Source organism: Barbatula barbatula (assembly GCF_947034865.1).
Source record: "Barbatula barbatula genome assembly, chromosome: 8".
NCBI classification, from domain to species: domain Eukaryota; kingdom Metazoa; phylum Chordata; class Actinopteri; order Cypriniformes; family Nemacheilidae; genus Barbatula; species Barbatula barbatula.
Genome location: NC_136771.1, coordinates 13,626,550 through 13,642,420, shown reverse-complemented (window position 1 = coordinate 13,642,420; position 15,871 = coordinate 13,626,550). Strand labels below are relative to the sequence as shown.

At 37.4% G+C, this 15,871-nt stretch overlaps 1 protein-coding gene across 1 annotated transcript in view; it reads right to left on the bottom strand.

The window, feature by feature from the left end:
- Positions 1-7,449, bottom strand: part of itga6b (integrin, alpha 6b) — a 52,011-nt gene extending 44,562 nt beyond the window's left edge. Inside the window, exons 1-2 of the mRNA XM_079463092.1 lie at positions 7,166-7,449; positions 2,374-2,501 (exon numbers count right to left, since the gene is read on the bottom strand). Coding sequence (XP_079319218.1) covers positions 2,374-2,501; positions 7,166-7,329 — 292 coding nt within the window. The 5' untranslated portion in view covers positions 7,330-7,449. The remainder of the gene's footprint in view (positions 1-2,373; positions 2,502-7,165) is intronic.
- Positions 7,450-15,871: the final 8,422 nt, after the last annotated feature.

Here is a 15,871-nt window from a genome sequence, read left to right as displayed (position 1 = left end):
AGCCAACAGCCAGACTGAGCAGAAGATACATGAGATACATGCGGTCATAATGTCAAGAACACCAACACAGCTGGCACCTGTTTTAAGCCTGGTCCAAGTATGCACACAACTCCCTGCGCCAAACCACCACAGGGCCTATGCCTTTTCAGTGCATACTAGGCTACCAGCCACCCCTGTTCCCCTGGCCAGGAGACCCATCATCCATGCCAGCTGTGGACTACTGGTTACGGGAGACAAGAGGGTTTGGAACTCCCACCTACAGTAGGCTGTCCACAGGCATCAGAGGCAGGCCGATGCTTGTCGAGTCCCTACCCCCCAGTTTACACCTGGACAGAAAGTCTGGCAGGAAGCGGAGTCCTATATTCATTGGTCCATTCCCCATTCTATGTCAGATTAACTATGTCACCTACCGGCTGCAGTTACACCCTTCCTACCATATGTCATTATCATTTCATGTATTACTTTTTAAACCCTTCACTTTTCCTGTCTCTCTTCCCTCCACAGAGTCTGATGCAGTGGTGACTCCCCTTCCTCATCCTCCCATTGATGCAGGAGTGCATATTTACTGAGTCGAAGCTATCTTGGACTCCCAGTCACAAGGCAGCAGATTGGAATATCTCATAAACTAGGAGGGATACGACCCAGATGATTGGTCTTGGGTTAGGGTCATGCAGACATTCTTCTATGTGATTTCTACACTTACTATTCAGACCGTCCTGCTCTTCCCTGTGGTTTGTTCGGCCATCCGGTTGAATGGATGATGGAGTACTGCCACAGGCTCAGTTCCTCAGCCGACCACCTACCTGCATCAGACCGCACTGCCAGTTTCCCACTCTCTCACTCAACTGTCTTTTCAACTTCATCCCCCATAAACAATGCACTCTAAAAACAGCACCTGTTACCATCACCAGACTCTATAAAGACTCTCCCAACGCCATGCACTAGTTGTCAGGTCTAAATGTTGTTTACCATGGTTCTGCACTAGTTTGACCTCTATTACAGGTTTCTGTATTGCTTCTGTGAAATATACCTCTTGGATGTTACCTGTTTACTCACCTGTGGATGTACCGGTTGGATGTTATCTGTAACTCACCTGTGGATTACAACCTGGCAATGAATCTTGGTTTATACATTTACCCGCAGTCTCCAGTGAGTCAGTGTGACACTTATGAACAGTTTTGTGCTCTATTAGTAATTGAACGTTTCGTTGCATATTTGAATGGTGATAATAGGGCAGTTCAACCAGTTTATTACAAGGTTAAGTTAAACAGCAGATGTTCAGGTAAGTTAAGGTAGTTATAGCAATACTGGTTATAAATGCAATGGAATACTGAATATACTTGTCTTGCCGGATAGTTCGAATGTGAGGGAAGTGAAGAGGCTGAGGCTGAGGAAGACAGATGAAGACTTGGAGCCAGGATGAATTCTTAGAGAATCGTCGAGGGAATAAAGAAGACAGGTAGGCATCTCTAATGAGACCAAACAATGAATGTCCTTGAGGTGTGTGCATAAATAGTGGTGACCAAATTAGTGGGTCATGAGGTTTAGGTCTGTGAACTAGACTTCTTGTGATGGCTCTCGATGTGATTATGTGGCAGAGCCTGTCGTATCTGTGACAAATTGATGTGTCTTTAAAATGTCCTGGTGATTCAAAAGCCAGAAGCCAAGAGGTGCATTTGTCTTTTGCAAAGTTGATATGGCAAAGCCTCTGTCACAGTCCATGTTCAAATAAGATCCACAAACCAATAATAAGAAAAGTGTGTTGGTCTTAAAGTACTGCTGCACAGAAAAGCATTTAGCATATTGTTTATACAACGATAGAGTAGAAAAAAAAAACGATTTCATAAGCGTTTTTCAAACGTTTTACGCAAGCACAATAAGATTGTTTACGCATCAAACAATCTGCGTTTACACAGATCCCCAAAAGTAAAAATTCTGTGTTATGCATGCCAGGCCAGTAGATGTCATTTTATAAAGAAACACTACAAGCCTTCACACGTACGCATATCCAGGTTTAACTCCAAAGTGCTTTATAATACCCTTTAATGGCTTATATATGTTTTTACAGGCTGGCGAATGTAAATAATGTCTCCATTGGTAATAGATAGAGTTGAGAAACCTGTCATATTTCACAACTCCTTCCTGGTGGAACATTCTACCCAATGTGATCCGGTCAACCACATCTCTCACAACCTTCAAAAAACTACTTAAAACCCATCTCTTTGGCGAATACTTGACAGACAAATGAAAAAAAAACACACTAACCGTTCTCTCAACAGGTAGTGGTCTAGCTTTTGTTGAAACTAGTAACTTTGAATTTAACAAAACATTCAAGTAAATCATTAAAATGTGTCATGTTTTTTCGTAATTTACCATCATTGTCAAACATCACTCGTTGACATGAAGAGCTGACAGAATTTATGTCACAACTGTACATGCCTCCTGTAAACTGTGACTTCTGGTTGGCCAGTGCCTTAGCTTTTGGGGCACCTACCAGTAACCTGTAAAGCAAAAGAAAAATATCAAAAGTTAGAAATATTATGAATTATGGTGATAGATAATTTTCTGACAGTTACTCAATGTTGTGTTGATGCCGACCTATCATCTCTTATCATGATATTTAATGGCTATTGTAATATTGGCCAATTTGCATCAGTCATTCAGCTTTTTTCTTTAGACCTCGAAATTCAAGTGTGAGTTCAAACTGAGCAGCATAGTTCCCTTTTTGTCCGTCTCTCGATGTGTGGGGTCAGCTGTGGCCTAATGGTTAGAGCGTTAGGCTTGTGATCAGAAGGTTGCCGGTTCTAATCTCAGTACCAGCAGGTCATGACTGAAGGGCCCTTGAGCAAGGCACCTTACCCCTGATTGCTCTGCAGTAATGTGCCACTGTATAAAACTACTTGTAAGTCGCTTTGGATAAAAGCGTCAGCCAAATGAATAAATGTAAATGTAAATGTAAATGTCAAGACAAACAGAACGGGGCTTATCTTGAGAACCTATCATCTATGATTGTATTTTTAAAAGGCCAATGAACTTGTCTCATTCATTCACCTTTTAGTTCTTCGGAGCATGTGAAGCGTAATGCTTAGTGAATTATGTCTGGATTACTACAGGATTCTACGCGGCGGATTCGTCCCAGTGTGTGTGACTTTCCCTGGGCTTTTGATAGGAATCAAATGGTTCTTGAGATATTTGTGAATATTTATAAAAATTACTTTTGCAAACTAGTTTTAGGTTTTTTACCAATCCAAAACAGATTATTTCTATGGAGTGCGATTATTAATAATTATAAAAAAACTGAAATTTCGATTCATGGTCGCTAAGGGGTGCCAAAACCTTAGATTATTTTACTAAAATGGCTATAACTCATGAACGTGGAATTAAACACCTTTTTAACATCAATCCGAGGACACGTTACAAAATCCGTGTCATTTGGACACTAGTTGGCGCTATAACAGGAAAAAAATTAAACTACGCAATCGTCAGTCAGATTGACTTGAAATTTGAAACAGTCTGTCTTTGTTTCATGTATCATCATTGGCTAAAAGGACATAATGAAAAAATCATGGCCACCATCAGCCTGTGAAGTTTGAGCATCTATTAAACCAGGATAATGGAGGTCTTTCTGTGGGCATGTTCAACTCATTGTACTGAAGATAGATGTGATTAAGTGTACCTGAAAGCTTAATATCAAGTCACCTGGAGTATATTTAAGAAATGTTAAGTAAAATTAAAAATATTTATATACTATTTATTTAGTTCTGTGTGTGTGTTTTTTTTGTCAAATATTTTGAAGACCAAATATCGCCGTAAAAAGACTATAAAATGAGACCCAATTAAACTGTGAATCACTAAATGTCTTTAATGTAAAAGTCTGTGTTAATGTAATAGGTAATAAGTGTTGTCTTTAAATATATATTAGATTTTAATGTGTGGTTTTATTTAGACTCTAAGGAGGCACTATAATTTTTTTAAACTTTTTTATAAACATATTTTGGAGTTTGTATTCTCTGTAAATTGTCTTTTCCATCAACGATTTAATTGGTTACAGGTTGTTAAATGTGCTTAAAGCAACACTTTGTAGTTTTCCACCTTACAATAATGTCTCTAAATTTATTTCAGTGGTAGAACTAATCTTAACCGGACGAATTCTACTCCCTCTGCAACCCGAGCAGCATCATAGTGACTTAAAAGTATGAGCACATTACCCCAGTGTTAGCCTCACTGGCTTCCTGTTTGTTTCAGGATTGATTTACATTTTTAGTTTTTTGTTTTTATTAAATGGGCTAGCGCAAATTTATTTATCTGAGCTTTTAAAAGTACAAATACCTGTAAGAGCAGTTAGGTTGTGCAATCAGATGCTTCTTGATTTTTTCCGAGAACCAGGTTAAGAAATATAGGTGACTGTGACTTTTCAGTGGTGGTACCAAAGCTGGAATGGTTCACCTGTACACTTAAGAACTGCTCAGACTGTTGACATTTTTAAGTCATTACTTAAGAAAAACCTGCATTCTTTGCCTTTTATTGTGATGTTTTTATATTAAATATATTTTATATATATTTATATTTATGTTACTATTATTATTTTCTAATTGTATTCATGTTGCTTGTGTGTGATTGCCTTTGGACATTGTGAACCAATTAAGGTTGTTTTTAAATGTGCTATATAAATAAAATTGAACTTGAACTATCGAACATCTATAGAAAGAGCTGAAACTTTGCAGTCTGGAGAAGGCACTCATCAAACCTGAGACAGCTGGAGCAGTTTGCTCAAGAAGAGTGGGCCAAACTACCTGTTAACAGGTGCAGAAGTATGATTGAGAGCTATAGAAAATGATAGCTTGCAGCGATTGCCTCTAAAGGTTGTGCAACAAAAATAAGGTTAGGGTTAGGTTCATTTGTTTTATTATTTACAATATTATGTTGAATAAAAAATCTAAAGCAAAGTCTTATTTCTATTAAATATGGAATAAGCAAAGGTGGATGCCAGTTTGTCAAGTTATTTCAGAGAAAATAGTGCATTCTCCGTTTTTTTGGAGGGCTACCAACAAATTTGAGCACGTCTGTATTTAATAAAGACATCAGTTGTAAAGCCAACAATATTAGTATGTTGGCTTTCATTCATAAAATGATGATGTTAAAGAAATGTGTTGTTTCTACATTAATTTGGAGATTAAATGTGAAACTGTTATAATGTAAAAGTATATTTAAAAACATAAACGCTGTGATTAGTATGTAATTCTTTTGTTATATTTGTTTTTTTAATATTTGTTTCGAAGTACAGCATGTGCAATCCCCTAGGATCAAACCCACGACCTTGGCAAGTTAGTGCCACGCCCCTACCACTGATCTACATGTACAGCTATCTGCATTTACATGGATCCAGTAAAACTAATATAAACGATGTATAATCCATGCCAGGCCAGTGGATGGCGATGTTGCGCTGTAAAGAAACACTACCTGCCTGGGCACATACGAATACCCTTTTTTAATCTAAAGGCGATTTTAATACGCTTTGTCGGCATTTATGTGTTTTTATAGTAGTGTGCATATAAATACTATGTCTCTACTGGTTGTGGTGGTGCAGTAAATCTATTGTTTAGCTGGAATAAATGATAAGTATGTCACATAGGCCCGGAGGCCGCGGTTTTTGGAAGACACCGCCTTCACAGTTTACATGGAAACAATAATGCTGTCTATTTCAAAAACGTGCACTTTGAGAGCCATTTTCAAAAGTTTGTGCTTTCAGTCCCCCAAAACGCAGTTTTTAGTTTTTAGTTGTAAACAGCCTCTAAGTTTCTCACACAAGGAAAATGCAAGAACCTGCCAAATTTCTAGACAAACAAAAACTGCCCACATAGCTACCAAATAGCAGCTTCCTCCTGCCTGCTATGACAAGCAAAGGAATGTTACATCGTTACAAAACACCACACACCCTGCCTTGCCTTGGAGTTATGTGAATCACCTCCCGCATATACACACCTGTAAGGCATTTGTTATTGAAGAGAACATAGTTTTTGTGCAGCACAGCCAGCCAGCCAGCCTAGCACATGAAACACAGACTGAGCACACACACACATTTAGTAACAAAAAAATGTGACTCTCATAAACTGGGTGTGGTTTGACATATGTGTTAAATTTAGCCAATGACTCAAAAATCCACTAAGACATTAAATGCAACTAAAAATTGCACAGATGAAAGAGGTTAGAAAATGAATCTTGCAGGGTTTAAATATGCTTATTCATTTTTCTTCTTTCTGCCCTGAAGTATGACGTTTAAACTTTGCAGGACAACATATTTAAGACCAGTGGTGGCAATCTAATCTGTGTGCTGCCAAGGCAAGGATTTTACATGTAAGCTTCAGGAATAAGAAACAGGCCTCTGCACACATTCTTACACTAGTGTGTTAGGCTTAAAACTTTGAACAAAATAGGAGCTTTTGATGCGTCCAAGTAACAAAATGTAATCCGTTCACTTTATAACACTTTAAAGATCCTTTTTTCTGCACACAGTAAACATCCACAAAAGTACGCCACATACAGGTTTACGCTGCAGGTCAAAGAGATCAGAACTAAAAAGGTTAAAATAAACCAGATATTTCCACAGTAACAAGGTCAACGGAACCTAAAAACACACAAATCTAACTGCCAGAACCCCAAGCCAAGGAATGACCACACTACAGGGCAGTTAGTTATGCCAAGCATTTGCTTTTCAGTTTTCCTGCTGCTGCTGTATTATACAACACTGCAAAAAATAGACACTTCTCAAAAGTAATGCATCAAAATTTATGTTGTTGTTATTCATTGCCATATCCAAGACTTAAATAAAAATATGCTTAGGATTTAGGCTATACGGAATGTAAATATTTTGTACTTTTATTTAAAAATATAGGGGCGTCATGGAAACAAAACAAAGATTAAACATCTGAAAATGATGGAATGTTTAGTACAGGAGTTATGAATTTAAACAGGTCGGTTTTAGCGCAGTTTTGTTGCACTACACTGTAAACACACCTACCACCCAAACATTATTATATGTGATTGTATATCACTGATATGATTCCGCAAGAAGGCCTACCTGCATTAAATCGGTTCAGCATTTTAAACTGGAAATCAAACGAAACTCGGCGCGTCTGCCCTACTGAAGACTATAAAGTATGCTTACATTTGTTTATCACCTGGAAGGAGTTGACGGTGCATGGCGAGGGAGAATCCGAACATGCTGTTGGGATCTCCCGTTTTCCTAATAACATTGTCCGTGTCAAGGTTGAAGGCAGAGACCAGCGTCCATCCTATGAAACTGAAAAGCTGCAAGGGTAAAGATCCCATTACGATGCTGGGTTCAGTTCAGTTTTGGAAATGACACAGCAGCATTCACTCATGTGGAAGTCTGTATGTGCGGATTCGCACTTATTCGAGCCTTCACCAGCCGTCTCCACCCTCAGTCGTGCCTCTACGTGCTATAGCTTCAGGCTTCGTTTTTCGTTATGCATTCTTTTTGGTTATTTAACAACAGTTGGGATTTCTTTGCAGTGCTATGTATTACTTGCCTCGTGTTAAGTTTCAGATCTTATAGTTTAAAAAGTACACAAAGTAAGTATCCTCCCATCAAACTGATTTTAATATATGTTTTTGTACAATTTCAAAGTCTTATTTAGTTTTTCCAAATTATGCATGTACAGATATACAGTATTTATCCAGTGGCAAAAATATGGTTTAACGTTGGACGTTCGATAGTCTAAATTTAGGGACCGTCTCCAAAGTTAAATAGTCTACACATTAATATGGACGTTTCTATCTTGGCATTTAAAGGAAATGACTTACAGTCACAAAACCAGCTGTACAGGGTTCATGTGGGTGTCGGCTGTAATGCAAACCTTTTATATTTTGTATATTTATTACAATAAACTTTCAAATAAAATTTCAATATTGCTGTGTATTTCACTATACTGTATGGGTTCATGCACAAAATATACCATTATTTAAAACTCAATAGCATTTACAGGGAATTACTTACAAAACCAACTGTACAGTGTTTATGCGAGTCTTAGCTATAATACACACCACTGCAATCCACTGTATTTCTTTTGCCTATAATACGTAATTTTAGTGTCATTGCATTAAGAGAATTATTGATGTGTTTTTTTGTACGATTAGCGTTCTTGAATAAACTGTATTCATCATGTTTTATTTTTGTTAATCACTCATTTGGTTAGTAAAAACACACGCATTTGCATTTTAAAGGTTTTTGAGAGCCACACGTCCCTTTAAGGAAATAATTATTTACATGTGAAACAAAATGTAAATTTAATTTAATACTGAATTGTTCTTATTGTCAGTTTGATACTTTAGTTTTTTCGGTTTTAATTCAAGTGTTTACAGTTATGAAAAACACCACACAACTGTGGACAATGGTTTTGCTAACCCCAAATGTCTCTGCCTCTATACCCTGTACCCTGCGCCGGTAGCCAGTTTATAAACACCTGGGCCCGGTTTTTCAAAAGGTTTAATCCGGATAAAATTGATCTGGATTTAGAAATCCTTTTTTTGCGATCCGTGATCACGTAATCCATTTTACTTTTGGAGCCAGTTTTTTAAAGCAACATCGGATTGGATCAATCTGATCCAATAGGGGTCAGTTGTGGCCTAATGGTTAGAGCGTTGGGCTTGTGATCAGAAGGTTGCCGGTTCTAATCTCAGTGCCAGCAGGTCATGACTGAAGGGCCCTTGAGCAAGGCACCTTACCCCTGATTGCTCTGCAGTAATGTGCCACTGTATAAAAAAAACTACTTGTAAGTCGCTTTGGATAAAAGCGTCTGCCAAATGAATAAATGTAAATGTAAATGTAAATGATCCGGATAGGAACTTTTCAGGATCACCAAATCTGCATAACCAGTGCTGAATAACCAGTGCTCAAACAGGATAGGAAATCACAATGTAGAACTATAGATATGTAAAGAGCAAAAAGTAGAATAGCCCGTGTGGGGTCAATATAAATTTATTTTTATTTTAAATGAAAACACACACGCTCATCTGAGACCTACAACACAAACACTGTACATTGAGGATATTTATAACAAGTATCAAGTATAGATATATTGAATTAAAAAAAAGACTTAATGTCAAATACTCCACAATAATTTCAGACTTCCTTATCTGATGTGGAGAGACCAGCTTGTCTGAGCGTAGCCTTTAGGAGGCGGATCTCAAGTCTGGCCTTGTTTTGCTGCAGTTTGGTCAGAGTCAGTTGTTCCTCTGCCACGAGCAAACAGGACGTGCAGCAAGGGACGCAATAGTTAGACACTATTGACATCTGTGACCAACTCCACACGCAGGTCTGGTAGTCTGAAAGATAAGAAAAAAAAACTTTAAGCAGAGTAGTATTATAACCTTACTTATAACCTACTCCACACGCAGGTCTGGTAGTCTGAAAGATAAGAAAAAAAAACTTTAAGCAGAGTAGTATTATAACCTTACTTATAACCAACTCCACACGCAGGTCTGGTAGTCTGAAAGATAAGGAAAAAAAACTAAGCAGAGTAGTATTATAACCTTACTTATAACCAACTCCACACGCAGGTCTGAGATAAGAAAAAAAAACTTTAAGCAGAGTAGTATTATAACCTTACTTATAACCAACTCCACACGCAGGTCTGGTAGTCTGAAAGATAAGAAAAAAAAACTTTAAGCAGAGTAGTATTATAACCTTACTTATAACCAACTCCACACGCAGGTCTGGTAGTCTGAAAGATAAGAAAAAAAAACTTTAAGCAGAGTAGTATTATAACCTTACTTATAACCAACTCCACACGCAGGTCTGGTAGTCTGAAAGATAAGAAAAAAAAACTTTAAGCAGAGTAGTATTATAACCTTACTTATAACCAACTCCACACGCAGGTCTGGTAGTCTGAAAGATAAGAAAAAAAAACTAAGCAGAGTAGTATTATGAAGGGCTATGTACCCTTTCTTTTAAGAAAAGAAAACACAGAATCGTCTTGTTGAAATAATGTTTTATTATGATACAGAAGAAAGAAGAAATAATGAATTAGCAAGAATGGCATCTGTTACCCGAGAGAGCTGCATTGCATTCCATCAGATAGGGTGTTTAATGTACTAACACTTACAATTGTGTAGTCAAATGGGGCATCAGGCACAATGTACAATGCAGACTATAAATGAAAGAGACGTCAGTATTATGGCAAAACAATATAATATTAACTACAAACATAATGTACTTACCATCAACATGAACACACCACAGTCATTGCCATATGATTGTACTGGAAAACCCTTAAATATAATGAAAGGAGGGAATAAGCAACATTTCTTAGAAAGATAGATACATAAGACTTAAAGAGATGGATGGGATAGATAAATGGACGATAGGATACGATTTAGATAGATAGATTTGAATAGACAGACGGATATGTGGATGGATAGATAGCCAACCTTTCAGTCCATTTTACGGGTTTTATCCTATGTGCAATGCCCCTGTCAAAAATGCAAAAAAACAAATACGCAATTAACAATTGCTGTGTAGAAATATAAGGCTGTACAAGCTGTACTGTATGCATCTGAATATTTAGTTTTCAAGCAACGCTTCAAAATTAATTTAGATAACGTTAGTTCTTCAATAAATTACTGTATGAAGAACATCTATCGTTACCCAAGTATCATGCGATAGATCTGGTATCATAAGGATTAAGTTAGTTTTCGAAAACATCATCTTATATATTAAAACAATACTTTTACATCTATCTAATACTGTATGAGTGAAATCAATATACTTCCAACATTCGTCTGATAATGTTAAAGAACGTTTTCGATTACATTTGTCAAATAATTCAATAACACTTTTACTTCGACTTAATCTTGTTCGAATTGAATATAGTTAAAACAGCACTTTAACTTCGACTTAATATTGTATGAGAATAAATAAATTGAATATTGAATAAATATACTTACAATTGGCCTGTAGGTCCATTTGATTCACAAACGTGTCTAATAGTGCATTTGTTGGAGTGCGCATGCGCTGCTGAGACTGCATGTGTCAGAGTGCGCATGTGCCGCTGACAGTGCATCTGGCCTGAGAGTGCATCTGGTCTGCAGACAGACCCTTCTCATAAGGTCACTGTGCACGTTGCACTTATATCCGCCTTAACAGGTCAGCACGGTTGGTGCAATAGCACAATTAATTTAAGCTTTGAGGCCTTTTGCGTGGTTGTGGGGCCCCAGGCAATCGCCTGTATACAACTATATAGAAATTACACAAAGGCTGAGATATATTCCGTATTTATCGATCACATGTAAGCCCTGGGCCCAATGGCAGTCCAAGTGGCATGGCGAAGGCATGCACACGTTTCGTATTTTTCCAGTGCTCTGGGTTATTATAGTTAACTTTATTATAACATTGCGTAATCTTATCTGACTCCAAAAGATAAAAAGGAAAACCTTGTTGAATGTTATTATTTGTGTTTGATTATTATGCAATTTGGGTCAATGTTTAATTCTTCTGCCTTATTCTAAATTAGATTAAATTACTCCTTCATCCAATTCTCAGTGTCGCTTAGAGTCTCGGGCCGGCTGTTACATGCGGATCTCACGAACTCATCAGTTGTGGTCACTGCCAGAGGTTCTATTAGTAATACTCAAAAAGCATTATTTTATCTAGGATAAAACGTGATCTACTAAAGTTAATAGACTCAGAATAATTCAAACATGACAATTTATTAGTCAGGTAAATGTTTCTTGCCATTTACAATTCAATTAAGAGCAAAAACAAAACATTAGTCCTCGAAGATTAGTCTACATGTCTAAGATGCCTGCCTGACAGTAGAAAAAGATGCGATCGGAAAAACATAGTGCTGTATGTCTAAAGGCACACACATGGGGTTCATGGTAAGAATCCCCTGCCACCCTTCCTCCACACAACATCAATTTACATCGTAAAGGACTCTGTCCTGGACCTGATCAGGCCACAAGTGGGCATTTCATGAAGACTCACCCTCAACAGTGTGCAGAATATCCTTAAACCCTCAAACCAATGTTATGATCTGCTCAACTGTTGTGGAAATGAGAATGTTGTACCAATCGCACTGATACATTTTAAATGACACAAAATATGCATTCTTTGTTCATAAAAGATATGGTAATTGTCAAATTCAGTTCATGGGTGAGTTTTGAAGTGCTCTGAGTTGAGTTGAAGAGAAAGAGGAGAGGGGGAGAAGAGACCAGATGTAAAGGTGTGAGTTGGTAATCATGATTCATTGTTGTATGCTGTCTGAGAGGGAGATGCAAACCCTGTGGGGAGTTCATTGTATTGGATAAAGTCCTGTGTTTCTCAGGATGGGGTGCCCTTTTAGTGTTGACACCTTGGCACCAGCCTTACACATGTATAAACATTTAAAATTGTATTTAAAAAACGTAAGGTACATTTAAATATTTAGTATTTAATTTTCTGGCGTGTCACATTGTATGACATATCGCTTATTGCTCCCTGAACTCTTTGTAAGTTGCTTTGGATAAAAGCCGTCTGCTAAATGAATTAATGTAAATGTCACGTACCACCAGGGCATTAAGTACCACTAGTGGTAAGCAAGCGTACCACAGTTTAAGAACCACTGCTCTGATCTGTTAAGAAGCTCTTGTACAAAGTACATTACCAGATGTTCCATGCATGTATCGTGATATCACCAACAACTAATTATTCAGTTGGGTTTCATTCACACTGATAAGATTTTTTCTTTACGTGGTTTACAGAGAATTGTTGCGTAGCTAAAGTTACAGTTATGTAAATGCTCTTGTGACAGTTTTTGACTGGATGGATTTGTAATGGGTATGAATTGTTTTGATTTTTCTTGCAGGTTGTATTTCTGAATGTATATTTCATATAAATAGTAAAAACATTTAACATAATATGGTGTTTAATCAATTATTACATACACAGGTAAGTATTTTAAGTTTCATACACAGGTAAGTTTTTTAAGTTTCAAAATATTTTAATGTTTATTATGTTAGATGTTATTTATTAAGTAATTTCACCAATTAAAAATCGTTTCAGTGTTATGGATGTAAACCAATTGCGTCGATTTCGTGTTGAATGTGTTGATTCTCTAACGTATTTTCAACTGAAATCAACATGGAATCAATGAGTGCTTTTACATGCACAGTCTTAGTTAATAAGCTGATAAGAAGTAAGGTCATGTAAATGCATAAAACGGTTCAGCAGAGGTAGTTTTTTGCCCATTAGGCCTACTCAGATTTCACCCTGCATGAAAACGGCTTTAACGTGTTTTCTCAGTTTTGTCTATGTGCGCATGTTTGACAGAGCAATTGTAAAAGTAATAGTAAAATAACGCATAAAAAAGTCAGCTCTCAAATAATGCAGGTGATGTAGAAATGTAAAAATGAAAAACGATTGTTGCATATGCTGGTTCTGCGGACAATAAGAAGAGATATACAATTCTTCATTCCTCCTGAAGGGTGATGAAATTAAAAGCTATTGTATTATGTATACTTGCATGCCTTTGGTATGTCTTAGATTAAAGCAAAGAAGCTGTGAAAAGAGATGAAATATTGCTTATTCTACAAAGATATTCTAAAATGGCCTGGACACATTTGTTGGTAGCCCTTAGGACATATAATACATAATTGGATTAGTGATTTCTTTCATTTGTATCACACATGTATCCGATCTTGTAATCAGTCATTTAGCTCTCCTATTTAAATGGAGAGAAGTAGTAACTGTGCTGTTCGGTATCACTGTGTGCCCCACACTGAACATGGATCAGAGAAAGCAAAGGATAGAATTGTCTGAGAAGCTCGGAAAGAAAAGAAGCATGGTAAAGGTAAAGGGTACAAGACCATCTCCAAGCAGCTTGAAAGTTGCAAATATTATTAAGAAGTTTAAGGTCTATTAAGGTTTAAGGTCCATGGAATTTTAGCCAACCTCCCTGGGCGCAGCCACAAGAGGAAAATCGACCCCAGATTGAACAGAAGGAAAGTGTGAATGGTAGAGAGAGAATCAAGGATTATTGCCAAACAGATACAAGCTGAACTCCAAGGTGAAGGTGAGTTTCTGATCACACAGTGATCTTCCCTGTGTCAGAAAGCTCTGTCTCAGTCACAGGTCATGGGTAGGGTTGGGTACCGCTCACTTTTTAGCCGGAATTTACTTTCTGTGTAATAAAAAACATTTATTTCATTGAAAAAAACTCTCAATTTCAACATTTGGTTCAATTTTAACACAAAAGAAAAAAAAGACGACAGAAATAACAACAGCTTTATTATTACTGCCAGCTCATTCTATTTCCTCATCACTCACATAATCATTTATTTATGCAGTATGATCATTTAACCATGAGGCCTCTTACCATTTACAGACCATTAGATAATATAGAAAAAGAAAACTACATTTTTAACAGATATATATATATATATATAAAATGGTGATCATAAAATAATAGATAATGTAAATGTGCATCAGTCTCCTGCTGCGCTGTTAACAGCCTCGAACTGCACCTTGACGGCCTCAACTGCTCTAAACTGTCACTAATAACTTTGTTTCGAGAATCCATGGGATAATTGTATTCATTGGTGGACAGGAAACACAAAGCGCCTTAACAAACTTTAATGTTCAGCGCAGTGTTATGTGTGTGCATGCCAGCTGCGTCTGAGCATGCATTTCCTTAATGTGACTGTATGCTTAATTTTCTGAACAAGAACAAGTGAAATAAATCATATAAATCCTTTATTAGTGGTTTTATTTTCACTTTGCTTCAAGTAAAAATGACCTCTTTCTCTCTCTAACGTACCTGCTCTCACGCAGCACCCGATGCGTTCGAAGATACCCAAATTTGACATCAACTGATATAATGTGAATCGATACTCTGTGGTACCACCATAATTTGCTCAGTACCCTTAAAAGTACAGAGTCCGGCACCCAACCCTAGTCATGGGTCCTCCAACAGGATAAAGACCCAAAACACATAGCAAAAATCACGCAAGAATGGATAAGAACAAAACATTGGACTATTCTGAAATGGCCTTCTATGAGTCCTGACCTTATCCTATCGAACATCTATGGAAAATTGCAGGCACCCATCAAAGCGGAGACAGCTGGAGCAGTTTGCTCAGGAAGAGTGGGCCAAACTACCTGTAGACAGGTGCAGAAGTCTCATTGGGAGCTACAGAAAACGTGTGCTTGCAGTGATTGAGGTTGTGCAACAAAATATTGATCTAAAGCAAAGTCTGATTTCTGTAAAATATGGAATAAACAATGGTGGATGCCCATTACTTTTGTCAGTTTCAAGTTATTTCAGAGAAAATTGTGCATTCTTCGTTTTTTGTCGAGGGCTACCAACAAATTCATGTCTGTATATTGATTCTACGTCGGTATGCTTTCTGGGTAGTCAAGTGCAAAGGTTTTTTGGACGCAGCCATAAGAATTGTTCCACTTGATGCGGCGCCGCAAGAATCTGCAGCTGCCTGACAATGCAATGCTTTCTGGTTAGACAATTTAACTTAAGATCACATGTGCCATTAAAGTACCACAAGAGCAAAACGAGACCAACTACCTAGGTCAGGAGCTGCAGTTGATCAAAATCGGCTGCGAAAGCCTTGATGACGACACACTTTATTCTCATTGGCCAGAATGTTCACGTGTATATGACATTGCGTGGATATGTGTTGCATGTTTATTCTGACAAACTCGGTTACGATTATACTCACAGAAATCTTATATCACAATTTATCTTTAATGTTCTGATCTTAGTGCAAAAACATTTTTCAGGCATTCCTATCATATTTACTTCATCAGTGATAAAAAAATTAATATCCTGTGCTCTGCTTTAGGCTCAGTTCCCTACGGGAA